This window comes from Hyposmocoma kahamanoa, unplaced genomic scaffold (assembly GCF_003589595.1).
Source record: "Hyposmocoma kahamanoa isolate Upper Pololo Valley unplaced genomic scaffold, ASM358959v1 66, whole genome shotgun sequence".
In the NCBI taxonomy this organism is placed as follows: domain Eukaryota; kingdom Metazoa; phylum Arthropoda; class Insecta; order Lepidoptera; family Cosmopterigidae; genus Hyposmocoma; species Hyposmocoma kahamanoa.
The window spans coordinates 15,658,234-15,672,844 of record NW_020653854.1 but is presented as its reverse complement, the minus strand read 5'-3'; the positions used below and the strand labels follow the sequence as shown (position 1 = coordinate 15,672,844).

General features: G+C 35.3%; 2 protein-coding genes across 3 annotated transcripts in view; one reads left to right on the top strand and one right to left on the bottom strand.

Moving 5' to 3' along the window:
• Positions 1 to 10,971, top strand: part of LOC113231602 (set1/Ash2 histone methyltransferase complex subunit ASH2) — a 17,349-nt gene extending 6,378 nt beyond the window's left edge. Inside the window, exons 1-7 of one of the 2 annotated variants that reach the window (XM_026465969.1) lie at positions 1,288 to 1,356; positions 3,461 to 3,675; positions 4,673 to 4,850; positions 7,270 to 7,426; positions 8,263 to 8,386; positions 9,266 to 9,520; positions 9,791 to 10,971. In XM_026465969.1, coding sequence (XP_026321754.1) covers positions 1,350 to 1,356; positions 3,461 to 3,675; positions 4,673 to 4,850; positions 7,270 to 7,426; positions 8,263 to 8,386; positions 9,266 to 9,520; positions 9,791 to 9,895 — 1,041 coding nt within the window. In that variant the 5' untranslated portion in view covers positions 1,288 to 1,349 and the 3' untranslated portion in view covers positions 9,896 to 10,971. Of the gene's footprint in view, positions 1 to 1,287; positions 1,357 to 3,460; positions 3,676 to 4,672; positions 4,851 to 7,269; positions 7,427 to 8,262; positions 8,387 to 9,265; positions 9,521 to 9,790 lie in introns of those variants that run through there. The other variant, XM_026465968.1, reaches the window with a different exon arrangement.
• A 170-nt stretch (positions 10,972 to 11,141) lies between these two features.
• On the bottom strand, positions 11,142 to 14,369 carry LOC113231605 (bolA-like protein DDB_G0274169). Its single transcript, XM_026465971.1, has 3 exons — positions 14,198 to 14,369; positions 13,912 to 14,114; positions 11,142 to 11,452 (listed from the first exon to the last, which is right to left on the bottom strand). The coding sequence occupies exons 1-3, from the start codon at positions 14,253 to 14,255 to the stop codon at positions 11,303 to 11,305; spliced, it is 411 nt and encodes a 136-aa protein (XP_026321756.1). The 5' UTR covers positions 14,256 to 14,369; the 3' UTR covers positions 11,142 to 11,302.
• Between the last annotated feature and the right edge of the window lie 242 nt (positions 14,370 to 14,611).

Sequence of the window (14,611 nt, the reverse complement as noted above, 5' to 3'; positions counted from 1 at the left end):
ACACCAATTTATTGATATCCTTTGAAGCATGATTGCATGAAACCAATGAACGTTTACTTTGGAGACCCCTTTCACATGGCGAACGTAGAAATATTGATTGTTAAAACTTACTCTGTTTTAGTGTATGACTATGTTTTTCCGAGTATAAAAATAATGTCGAGTTATAAATTATCCTCTTATATATATAATAGGTTATTTCTATCATATAGTAGGTTAATAAATGTTTTGCAACTGACCTCTTTGGCCTGTAGAATACGTGCAACATTTCCTCGTTGAACTTGATGATGTTCATAACTTTCAATTCAAGCTGCACATTATATCGAATAAACTTCGAAGTAGAAATCCATAGCGACCTTCGAAGAAACTTAAAACGTTGTAGATATGGTGAAAGAGTTTTGTTTTACATAATATAGCCCTCAAAGATAGCGGAAACTTTTAGTTTTTATGTTAACGTGTGTAAGTTGTGTCTCGGGACGACTCTTAAAGCAGCAATAAATATAAATCATATTTTTTATGATCTGTGTGTTGGAAATAAAGCGTGGGTTCGATTTAACAAGTTGGCATGGGTTTCCCACCTTCATTTTAGCGTTCAGTCTTTTGCTGGACGTAATCCTCCCTGGAAAAGGTAATTTGCTTATGGAGGTCTTTTAAAAATAGAAAAGTAATTACTGATAAAAAAAATTCAAGATTTTATAAGATTCGCGTAGTCTTATTAGTGTGTAATGGGACCTTAATATTTACATAAGTTACCTAATTATTTGCGGAGTCCAATGTCAACAACTGTAAAAACTTGAAATATTTGCTGGAATTTTCTCAGTACTGGAATATCGTCGTTCTATAAGCGTACTTACCAACTTGCACTCCATTGAGCTCAGTAGTTTGTGAGAAATCGAACGGGTGGACGTTTCGCTTATATTCGTGTCATTGCGTTGTATATACGAGTAAACTTCTTATTTGTCCATACATAATCACTTAAACTTATCCTGTAAAAGGTCATGTTCTTAACTCGCCGTTCTACTTAGAGCTAGATAAGAGAATTAAACAAACTGGACTGAAGCCAAATGTCTGAAAAAATCAAAGTGCTTATAACATTTGCATTGTATAAAATACTCAGCGGACTAGACGAGCGAGTCATGTATTGAATAATGACATTGTTCTCTGCCTCAGTGTTAGTAAACAGTACGGCTATAGAACGCACACTGTCGTGTGTATGTACGCTTACCTATACTATGTTAATGTGGCGTTGTAATGTATACTTATATATATTTCCTTGATAAGACTTACGTCGCGGTAGCCGCGTTTCACGTCTATTGATTTTGTATTTAAATCGCTATATCACCTTGAACTTTATGGCGGGTGAGTTTTTTATTCCTATTATTTTATTTCTATTATTTTATTTTCTGTTTATACACACATTTACATATTCATATTACGTTAATAAACGTTATCGCTCTTTATTATCATAACCGTGTAATTTTGAACGTGGTTTTGACATTTTTTATAATAACACAATTGTTCGCAATGGAGGATATACCTTTTGATTATGTACGAAAGCTTTAAATAGATTATTAAATTAGTTTTGCAATCTTCTGGTTAGGTTTACGTACTCGGTAATCACGTATGACCACGATTAGTGAGGCGTCGGTACAAACTCGAACCAATAACACGATTGGTGTCACTATCTTATCTCGTTTAAGTATTCAATTTATCGAATGTAAAGTATAATTTTTTGACAAGTCCGTAAAACCGTCTGCCGTTGACATGGATTGTAAGTTATTTAATATTTCTCTTACCATTTGTGTAAGTTCCTTGTGTTCTTTATACTTAAAAATCAATCGGCACGTACTTCAGTATGAAAGCTTTTTATACGTATTTAATAAAAAAATTCGGCTGTGCAATAGATATTTCATATTAAATTGTTTCATGAAAACTTCAAACTATGTATTTACATCACAATTACAAAAACACGCGCAAACTGATTTTAAGCCTAGAATAAACGTCACTACGTCACTATCAGAATTCCATTGGTTTTATACAGCTTCAAAGTCAATTTATCTTAGCAATATATAAAATGTAGTGTCTAATTAGTGAAAATTAATAACCAAACTTTTATTAATCGTATAAGGAATTCGGACGTTTAATTTGTTGTTTCCATGTAATGGCCAGCAGGTTTTACGTAAATAAAATTAATAATCAGTATAATGGATAAAAATGTAGGTAAACAAAGGTTGTAACTCCCGTTATGTGTGTAAATAACGTAGAAACATGAAACTTGCGCGTCTGCAGTTCTGCACGTCCCCTATTTTTCTATATCGCTTAATTCGACGACCACACGACACACCACGAGAAAAGTGACCAAACTGTACAGTTATTCTCACGAGATTCGATGTGCAACCTACGTGTCTTCATAACGCCTAGGTCACAATAAAGATGAAAAATGTCTAATTTGAATCCGGCCACGTTTAGTAGGTCAATAATTCTTGACCTTCACTCGGCGCATCCGTCGGCAGCGCGCATTGTGTCATAAGAAAATAGTGTAGGTCGATCATATTAGCAACGTTTATAGCGAATGAAACTATTTTTGCTGATCTAAATCTCGTTATAATTTTGTTTTTTCAAACAAACCAAACGTTTCGCGCCCTCTACAGGTCGCATGGTCACACGGCTGAGATGGTAAAATGATCGACTGGCCTTTGCGACGAAAAAACAAATATACCTACGCGATTTAGATCCGAATAATATCAATGCGAATAAAGAAAAGTCCTATGGTAATAATCGTGAAAACCTAAGGTCTCGAAACGTTTATAGATATTATATTGTTGCTTTTAACGTCGTAGGAAAACTTAAATAAAAACGTGTAACCTTTCTAACCAGTGTTACCTACATGTAAAGTCGCGTCGAGCGCTGTCACGAGAAATCACTTATTTATTACTAGCTGATGCCTGCGATTAATTCTGCGTAGAATAAGTACTTCGAGTAGCCTACTGTACTATATTAATTTTTATAGTTTTATAGATTCTTCTTTCAAATTTTCATTCCCTATGCTCATTAAGGTTTATTTTAGTGACGAAAATTAGCCAATGTCCTTGTTCTAGGTCTGTACCAAAATTCATCAATATTGGTTCAGCGGTTTAGGCGAAATATGTAACAGACAGTTACTTTCGCATTTATAATATTAGTTTGGATAGTTATTACTTAAAAACAAATTTCTTGTAAATAGAGCGTTTTGGGAACTTCGGATATTAGTCTTCTAGCGAGATTAATTCGCGTGGTTAGATATTGTCCAAAACACACGTCACAAATTATGTTTTAAACTACCTTTTGTACCCTGAAAATGGCACAAGTTCGAGGTTCCATTATTAATTACTTGCAAACCTTTACTTTCCGCAGATTGTTTATTTTTAAAGCTACTTCGCTCTATATGTATAAATATTTTTACCAATGACGTCACAATTTTCAGTACCATTAGCAGGCAATGTTAAGGGGCGGCAAGGCAAGAGGCGGCCGGCGGTAGGCGCGACCGAAACAGGTGCGCCGGCCGGCAAGAAAGGCCGTACAGCCGAAATTGGCACCCTGAAATTGCCTTCACATGGATATCCGACCGAACACCCTTTCAATAAAGACGGGTATCGATATATACTGGCCGAGCCTGATCCTCATGCGCCTTTTAGACAGGTAAGTGCAGATATAGCCGTAGTAAATGATAACAGTAATTTTCAGGTAAGTTTTTTGTTCTCAATTTTGATGATAATTTTTATTATTTAATTACACGAATTATCGAAATATCGAATATCATCGTGAACTATTAAGTATATTTCAGGTTACCACACTCGAATATTAAATAATAGTTCATGATGATATTCTATATTTAAATAAAAAGAAATTGTCACCAATATTGAGTACAAAAAACTTACCTGAAAATTACGCATAAATTATTTCGTTTGTAGAGATCGCATTTCGATCTTCCTCTTCTCGCGCGTACTTCGGGTCTTTATCGCTAGTCTACTCTTCCAATCTCAATTCAAAGTAATATTCGGTTTATTTTATTAACTGAAATTCAGAGATTCAGAGGGCAAACCTCGTTGAAAATTATTAATGAACGTCTACTTTTACTTAGTTCTTTTTTTAACTTAAAATTACTAAACTTTTCTTCTGAATACATTACCGAAGATAACTCATTGCTAGTAAGCATATTAAAAATGCAATGTAATAATTTATTAATCGATGCTTTTAATTCGAAAATGAAATTATACAATACGCAATTGCGTGTATCGCTTGTGTTTTAACTTTTTGTCATTTTGTGTCCCGTTACGTTGTTATTATTATTTTGTTTCTTTTCCTGTAACTGACAATTCTTTTATTTATTTTTATTATATATTATTTCTCGTTTTCAATTTAGTGAATGTAGTATAATCGTTCTGTGTACACTTTTTTTGGAATGTGGTCTAGTCTATTAATGTATCAAAATGGATCTGTTACCATATGATGATAACATTCTGTTTATGTGCTATTGAAATAAAATAAAAATAAATTTAAGAGGAATTGTATGAATTTTTACTTACTGTCTATTTCGATCTCTGCTGACAAGTTAGAGTTAATATGACTACAGCTATTATATAAATATACTAACTATTATACAGATATATACCTATAGCCATCTATTATGTTATAGGAATTCGATGAAAGCAACGAATGGAGCGGCAAGCCGATTCCGGGGTGGCTGTACCGAGCTCTATGCCCCGGCGTTGTTCTTCTGGCATTGCATGATCGCGCACCGCAGCTGAAGATTGCTGAAGACCGATTAGCTGTCACCGGAGATAGAGGCTATTGCATGGTTCGGGCTACACATGGTATGTTTTAAAGTCTAAACGCTCAAATATAGAGGCTAAGTCTAAACGCTCAAATATAGAGGCTAAAAATAAACCAATCAATTAGTTTTTCAATAAATTTAAATTAAACATACCTCTGATTCAGAACAGTGTACTCCGAAAAATCAACTAAGTCACCATTTGTAAGCTAACTACCCCAAACACGATACTTCTACTGTCAGTAGTACATAAATAAATAATAATAATGAGTCAGACAACCACACCAATTGCCTTGTCTCAAACTAGGGAATTCCCTGTACTATGAGTACGAGAGCAACGGAATTTATTTTGGGGCACTTCCGAGAACACCAAGACCAGAATTAATTTAGAAAAGTTTATTTCCTAAATTTATTATACCGGGAATCGAATCCGAGACTTCCGCATCCAGCGTCCGCAGTGTAAATCGTTAGGCCACCAAGGTCGTCATAAGGTTACCATATTATTGTAGTGTATTTGGATTCCCATAGCATAATGGCGGCACTTCGCATAGCTGCTTGTATTCGCTATTGGGTGTTTGATGTACTTGGGAAAATATTTGACGTACGGACAAACATGCAAACACTGACAAATTGACCGTCTACACGTGGAGCAAAATAATGAATATGACCATAGAGTGAACGGTTTACTTTGCGTATTTGGCTCCGTTCGCGGCAACGCGAGTTTGGTGTTTGCTGTATTTGTCGAATACAAGGTAAATACTTTGTCACACATGCTATCTACACATTGTGATTGTTTGCCAAATATGTCAAATACGCAAATACAAATGGCCACGTGAAGTGCCATCATAACAAATTTCAAATCGATTGGATAAGTGAAAGTAATCAGTGACAGTAGAACTACTTGTCAAAGAGTTTAACCAGGGAAGTACTGCCACCTTCTCTACTTTTGCTTTCCGGTTTAGAAGGGCAAGGATGCTAGTGGAATTACAGGCACATGGGACTTGGCAACTTATGTCTCGGGGTGACGGGCGCAGTGGCAGTGCCCATAAGATCTTTGCGATTTAAAGCTGGCGCGGCCATCGCCCAATTACCACGCCTTCATGTACATTCATGGCGAATCTGAATTCTATTTACTAGGCAACAATATTTAAATTCCTGTGAATAATACAACCGCGCGGGTCGCCGCGTAGACCATATTCAAGCCTGCCTTGCCCGGGTGCCCGGGACGCTCATTTAAGTTAAAACGTAAAAGATAAACATACAGAGCGTATTTTGCCATAACAGTTAGACGCACACGATCGCTGCGCGGCGCCAACGCGGACTACGCTCAGCGGCTGTGCGGGGTGAGCGCGATGAAATTCGTGTCGAATAAATGCGCCCTAACTGTTACGACTTGTTTGTCCCGTCTCTTGGTTAATATCAATTATAATTATTAAACAAATTAAGTTAATATTTCACTACTTTTTTGTACTGAAATTTTTTGGGATCAGTCCATCCATTTGGGAGCTACGATGCTACAGACAGACACATAGACAACGGTTTCAAACTTGATAAGCCCTCTTTTTTTACGTCGTTTGTTAAAACACACGTACGTTTTCACAAACCGTTTACGGGTCAAATTTAATGATTGCATTTCGAATTCGATGTGGGCACACCTCGCCCAATTGTACTGATTATGATGTCGATGAGTACCATAGTATATACTGCGCTGTAATGTTACGAAGTATGTGCTGTTTCAACTAAGATGGCACGAAAGGTTACTGTTCAATGGTTCATTTTCACTGCTTATCATGCTTAAATTTATTAATATATTTCTTAATGATCATAGCGGACTATTGTTCAAATACACTCTACAGAGACCTGTTTCCAACAAACAGTTGGAATTACATGAATTAATAAAAATAATAATTGTGGTTCAAACCAGCCAAAAAAGGCTGTGAAACAAGAAAATAATAATAATAACGGCCGCACTCATACCACCGCGTTAGGGAAACCCTGTATTGCGGATGCCATGGACACACACATACACAACAACCAATTAAACCGAAGTTCACGAGAGAAATAAATGTAGGCCATACAAATATTTCTCCCGGTCCAGGAATCGAACCCGGGACCTCTGTATGGCAGTTCAGCATGATGACTGTTCGGTCACGGAGGCAGTTACATTGATACAGCATTGGTGTTATTAAACATTTGAATCGACATATCGTCGGTTAAAAGGTAAAACTCACTAATAGCCTAATTGGCCAAAGGGAGATAATTAAGATTTTGTATTTTTTCATTATGAAAAATCACTAAAGGACTGGTATGTATTAAAACATGAAGGACACCACAGACTTACTGAATTTTTCTTGTCATAGATGTTCTTCCCAATAAAGCAAAATTGAAAAAATCTAGTTTTTGAACAAAATGTCACTTAATGAGTTTTACCTTTTAACCGACGATATCTAAAACCTCGGTAGGCGTATCTCGCGGCGCGTGGTATTGGGAGGCGGTGGTGGAGGAGATGCCAGAAGGTGCAGCAGCGCGTCTGGGATGGGGACGTCGATATGCCAACTTGCAAGCGCCGCTCGGTTACGACAAGTTCGGATACTCCTGGCGTAGCCGGAAGGGCACCAGGTATATATACATAGACAATTATACACATTTTCCAGTTGCCATGATTGTAACAAAAACGAGATTTCTCTATTAATTTTTGTTAATACTTTTACGTTCTTCGAATAAATTTTTCTTCGTTTTCGATCTTTGTATTAATAGGGTAATTTTACCAGGTAAGTTTTTTGTACTCAATTTTGGTGACCATTTCTTTTTATTTAAATATTTATAGAATATTATCATGAAGTATTATTTAATATTCGAGTGTGGTAACCTGAAATATTATTTAATATTTGACGATGATATATTCGAGTAATTAAATAATAAAAATTGTCACCAAAATTGAGTACAAAAAACTTACCTGAAAATTGCTGAGTAATTGTAACAAGCATAGTAATTTCACAAAAATAAATGAATATCATGGCAGTAAAATATCATAATATACAGTACAATCAATATTACCATTTCTAAAGCGACATCTCTTATAACGTCTGGTAGCTAGCTATACAGGTATTTATTGGTGGAGTAAAGAAAAATTTTCATTGATATCTCACAGATGGCGTTATGACAAAAGAATCCGTCAAAACAAAAATCGGTAACAAACAATAGAAAAATATTTACGTTGTTTTCTTTAAAAAAAGAATATAGCGTTGGTTGGCATATGAAATGTCTGTAGATCTTTTGAGAAACTTATAAATTGGTTTTCAAAAATAAACCAGATTCTTATAAATAAAAATTTTACAGCTTCTCTTGACACTTATAAAAGTTTCCTCACCATGTCATCATTCTCCGCCAATATAACAAGGTGAATCCTAATAAACAATTAAAAGTGTAGTCATTGTATTGATTTATTATTACAGATTCCACGAGTCTCGCGGCAAACACTACAGCTCTGGGTACGGTGAGGGCGACACCCTAGGCTTCCTCATAGTGATGCCTGACTCAACTAATACCAAGTATACTCCCAGTACTTACAAGGATAGGGTAAGTTATTTTATGGCAAGGTGTATAAATTAATATATATGTATATATAAAAGTACTTTATATAAACGTACTGCTCTGTATATGTATACAGAGCTATTTATAAAATAGTAACAACCTCGCAGGACTATATGTATTACTAATATCATAAACAACAATTTTGTTCAGTGACTTTTAATAATTTTATAGGCACGAGTTAATGTAGACGATTCTTGTAAATTCTGTTTGCCTGGTATACTAGTGTAATTTTTTTCGAAAATGTCTGAGCTGACCAGGCAATTTCGAATTAAACTTTCAACCTAAATTGATGAGCAACGCAAAAGTCTGAAAATTAAGATCTGCGCTCGCTTGAACTTTTTCTTCTTCTTTTTGTTTATTGGCTTAGTAATTATAAATATATTGTAAAAATAATTCATAATAAAGTTCAGTTGTCAAACCCCTAACTTTGAACTAAAGGCCCATTGCCACTTGAAAAAGTTAAACGTAGTACGTAGTTTTTACAAAGATTATTTTTCACTTTTTGATTTAAACCTCGGGAAAATGTTAAATATCAACAGGAATCTTAGAACTTGTGACCATGTCAAAACGACTGTCAAGGACAACCGGTTTATTTTTCTTCTTAGTATTAATGTTATGTTTATTTTATTTTATCACAATGTTTCATGAAAACAATGGTATCCTTCTTAACATAAATTATATTTTCATAGCATAATATGACATAATAATATACCAAACATTCGCCTCCTTGACCCACTTGTCCTATGGTAATACACGCAAAATAGGCGCTTTGTCGTCGAGTTGCCGCAAGTACCAAGTAAGTACCAAGTACATGTAGGTATGGTATTGTTTTATTTATCAATTTTTTTATCGTTTTCTTCACAGCCCTTGGTAAAATTCAAAAGCCACCTCTACTATGAAGACAAGGATAATATTCAAGAATCTCTCAACAATCTCAAACCCCTCCCTGGCAGCAAGATATACTTCTTCAAGAATGGAGAGTGCCAAGGAGTCGCCTTTGAAGATATTTACCAAGGCTCCTACTATCCTTCAGTATCGCTGCATAAGAATGTGACTGTCAGTGTTAATTTTGGACCCAATTTCAAATTTCCGCCGTCTAATAAATATTCATATAGATCGGTAAGTAAATCAGAAAAAAAAACAATGTCTAAAAGTGCTCTTACAATCCCTTTTGATTTATAGGGAAAAGTTTTTTAAGATTGTTCACGTCACTGGTGAGGTGTACAATAAAATTTACATCAAAGATACAGAAAATGGCAATAACTTTGGCTATTAACTTAATTTAACGGGATTTTTAACCGTCTACGGGTTTTTCACCGCATTGAGAGCTGCACACGGAAGTCTCGTACTATCTTTATAATAAAAATCTCAATAATTATCATTTTACAGATGTCCGAAAAAGCTGAAGAAGCAATTGGCGAACAAACTATGGCTGATCTTCTCTATCTGACTGAGAACGAAGGTAAACTACGTCTGGACAACTTCAACCTCTGATATTAAACACACCGTTATTGTAACGGTGTGTGAATGAGTGAATTGTGAGTGCTTGTGGAGTATGGACACAAATACCGTTTAAGCACATAAACTTACATAGCATCCTATAAATGTACAGATTTATTTGCCTTTAATATAATTATGGTATTTGTCAAGTATCAAAAAGAAACAATCATTAAAAATACTTAAAATTGTGAATGGTTATATATGAAAATAGAAGTGAAATTCGAAAAGTGAGTAGTCACAGGTCCGATTCAGAAATCAAAAGTTACAAAGACACTGGAATCTTTTGTGACAAAATACAAGCAACATCCTAAACACAGTTTTGCAAAAAAGACTAACCTGTCTCTCTACCACGACTTTGCTGTGGTGACAAATTGTCGCTGGCGACCGCATAAATTACTTCAATTTTGTGTGGTAAATTCACAGCGCCTCTAGCGGCCACAAGAAGAAATCACATTTTGTATACAAACATTTTACGCGGTCGCTAGCGATGATTGTCACTGTAATCTCATGGTAGAGACACTGATGTGGGTTCAGCGCGATATCGAAAACTGAATATAAGATTCGTATCCTCAAGTTGATTGATGTATTAAAAATATGAGTCAGATACCCTAATTATTATGACCACATACTATGTAGGCGAGTATAAATTTATTGAAATCTTAATATTAAGTTTTTCTTAACGTAAATCAGCTTACAACCACTTGGGATATTAAACAAATATACCCCAAATTGCTGCAAGTTGTACAATAGTTTAAAAAAATGTAATGATTGTATTGAATGTACTTATATATCTATATATCACCTTTACATGAAAATGAAATGGCGTGCGCGCAATTTCCACTATCTAGGCTTTTGGCCAACATAATGTTACTTTTTTTTACTAAGAACAATAAATATTGGATATTCACATTAATACGGCGAAACGTCGAGGGTCGGGTGTGAATGCGCACATTAACATTTTCTGTGCGCTCTATATTGGGTTCATGCCATGCATATTTTCGTGGGCGCATTCCGCTAGTTTGGTCACTAAACCATTACGAGCAGTGAGCATATAATAATACTACGAGACTTCAAAATATTGTGTCCTACAAATGTTGCATGATCTATGTATGACTTGCGTCGTTGTATACATTAGACTAAAAATAAACTTTTATGAATTAAATAGTTTTATTTTAATCCCTAGAAACAACTACAATTTAAAAAAATAATTGTTACCAGTATAACTAATCACGACTGTATGTACTATTTTTTAAATATTTCACTTTGGGCAGAAAAGTAGAACTTTTACTACCTCATTTTTGTATTAATATTTTAAACAAATATTATGAAAACTGAATTTTAAGGACAATCATTTTCAACTTGCCTGATGCTTAATGTTTTTAAATACTAATATTGCAAAAATTATTTCCCAAACCCTCCTCTGCAGTTAGGGCTACTTTCAATGACTTTGTCACTCTCATCCCACTGCTGAGGTGTTTTGGCTACAATAGATAAGGCATGGACACCAGCCTGGAGTTCTTTTTTCAGGATATCATTCACTAGGCGATGTCGCTGAAAAAAAAATTGAAAGTATTGAATGATAATGATAATAATGTTTATTTATAAGTCAAAAGTTATACAATCACAAGATTATAGTGCCTTCTAAACTAAGGGATCCTGCAACTTAGAATGTATTGAATCACACTAATTTATTTTAATTTCTGTTGCTCTAGGCTCAATTTATATTGCGGCGAAACGTAATGGTAGCCAATTTTTGTAGCGATATTGTACATAGCACTGTAACTTTATGGTCAATTGTGTAACATATAATACTGGTGAGAGAATAGTGGATGTACCTTAACGCCCTTCGGTATAATCGGTCTACTTTCCCGATCGGTCCACTTTCACTATTCGTCTACTATTCCGATCGGTCGACTTGTGCAAATGGTCCGCTTTCCCAATTCGTCTATTTCCCATTTCGTCTACTTTCCCGATCGGTCCACTTTCAATATTCGTCTACTTTCCCGATCGGCCCACTTCTTTTTACTATTTAGTACTTATTCCTAAAAAAATTGTACCTCTATCATAACGAAGATAAGCGAAATCAAAATTGTAAATATTTTCGTAATTTTTTTTATAAATTTTCCGGAAATCAAAATTGTAAATATTGTCGTAATTTTTTTTAATAAATTTTCCGCCAATTGTTCTACAATACAGCCTCTTCATATGTCAATATTTTTCCTTGTTTTGATTAAAAAGTTTACAAGCGCGTGTCCTTAATATATAATTTATTTCATGCAGTAACAAGTTTTTACAGTTAATAAATAAATACTGGTAATCCGAGGTACACCCGCTGTATTGACTGTCAATAAGGCTGGTGTACCTTTCATATTGCTATTAACTTCCTTCTGATGGAGGTTCAAATTTTTTAAACAGAGAGGTACTAAATAGTACAAATTAGGTGCATTTTTTTTATACCAAATTTGTCAGGGTAATCCGTTAGGTACACCCGCCATTCTTCTGACTCACAGATACCGAGCCAAAGATAAGAAACGAACTCTTGAAAATGTTCACGCATTCGTTCGTTCGAAGTAGCGCGAAGGCAGGCGCAGCGTGATATCAAACATCAACGAAATACTACAGCCTCAAGGCGCAGTAGCGAGAAAGCTGGCGAATGCGGGGCGAAATTGACACATCTGTTCAATTCCGTTCCGCCGCGTTGTAAGTTAAGCCTAGTCTTTCAATTATAAAATTTTGAATTAAAACAACTAGGTTTTACTGCATTTGTTGATGGAAAAAGTTGCACCGGAGTTCTACAATTTTTATTAACCCTTTGTGGCCCATCTGCCTAGTTCAACATGGTGGACCACATAAATTTGATGTTTACCTGTGTTAGGCTTCTTCTCTAATAAGCAGATATTAGGGAAAATCTGGAGTATGGTTAGAGTATATTATTCCAAGTGCAACCCTTTCATGCACCATGTAAGTTCTGCATCTGACTGTATGAATATTATCAGTTGGAGCATGAGGACTTTTATGTACTCTATGCTTCACCCATGTGGTGATTTTGTTAGATATTAGTAGGCGGAAGCAGGGCAGATTTGTACACTTTTTTAACTTTAATTTTGGGCTACTAAATGCAATTATAATGAATATTTTTTCTACCTAATTGATGATATAACTAATAAACGTTACTCATTTAATCTTTTCTTTTTTTTAACAAATGGGGATTGTCCAATTCTGTTCACCCGTGGGGTACTTTGATACATCGCTTGGGGCACTTAAATGAATCAGCATAGAGTGCCAATCCTGGTTGCCTATTATCAGTACTAGGTGATCAACTCAACCCCTCCTATGTAAAGTATTGTATATTGAAATTACCAGTTTATAGGGGAGCATTTTAAAGTTCTGAGTTCACTGAAATGAGCATAACACGTGACTTTAGCATTTCTCAGTTTTATTTGGCAAAGCTCGTTAGATATCAGTTAGATAATCTACTAGATGAGTGAATTCAGAACTTTAAAACGCGCCCTTGTAAACTTGGCAATTTCGACATATAATTCTTTTCGCTGGAGGGGTCGAACTGTTCATAAAGTATGACGTTACATGTGCCTCAGCACTTGCTAGATCAACACTTCTATCTCAAAAGTGCTCTTTGTAATGTTGTCTTGGAAGTAGAAATACAAGAGGAAGAGCTGACGATAGCGCAAAATGTAACTAGTTCACCTCTTTACAACTTCTTGAAACAGTTTTACATTTTTCGTACAAAATACCTAACAGGAGCACTTTGATACATACCAAAGTGCCCCACTCACTAGTATATAAAAGTACCCCAGCTTCACCTCCACCGCCAGTTTAGAAAAAAACGGCTAACTGGTGAGCTGCATGTCTATTACTCGCATGTACAAAGGCATGTTTTAGTATTATGACAACTAATATTATGTTTGAAGGTATGAAGATAATGCTGTATCAAACTGCCCCGCTTCCCCTACAGGTACAGTTTGCAACAAGAAGCAGATAAGAGCTCTTACCTTAATCAATGGTAAGCCTTCAAATTTATCCGATACGACAACCACTTTGAAATGTGTCTCAGCACTTTTAGGTACATTGTGCATGAATGATTCGTTAATTACATCTAAATGTTTGGTGTCAAGTGCCGTTTGGAGTTTGCTTCTAATAGTGTTTTCTACTACTCCACAAAACGAAGTCATTTCTCGTAAAGTATGAGTATTCCCTGTTACAAAAAAATAGCGTATTCTGTAGCCTGGAATTGCAAAATCTTAGATTCCAAATATTGACTGTGACAAACTACCGTACCTGAACGAAATACCAATAGACGTGTCGTAACTTGAAGGGCTTGCAAACTTAGAACCATTAGTAACAGGCGACTGAACCATAAAATCTTTAAACAGAGAGGTGCTAAATAGTACAAATTAGGTACATTTCTCTAGTAATGTACCTTGAATAATTTTCAACTTAAACACGAAAAACCAGCAGATTTGTTATGTTCATGTCACTTTGACAAAGCGTAACAGCTGATTGTTGTAACGCTTCTTTTCACGCATGATATAAAAAATAATATAAGACTAAGAAATTTTCTCTCAAAACATTTAATTCATTGATTGTAGACAGCATCAGAGAGGACACTTATTTTCTTCATGTGGTTTCATATTTCATGCGAATTTTGCCGATACCGAACACAAGATACCATTCTCTGAGGCCGGAATAATA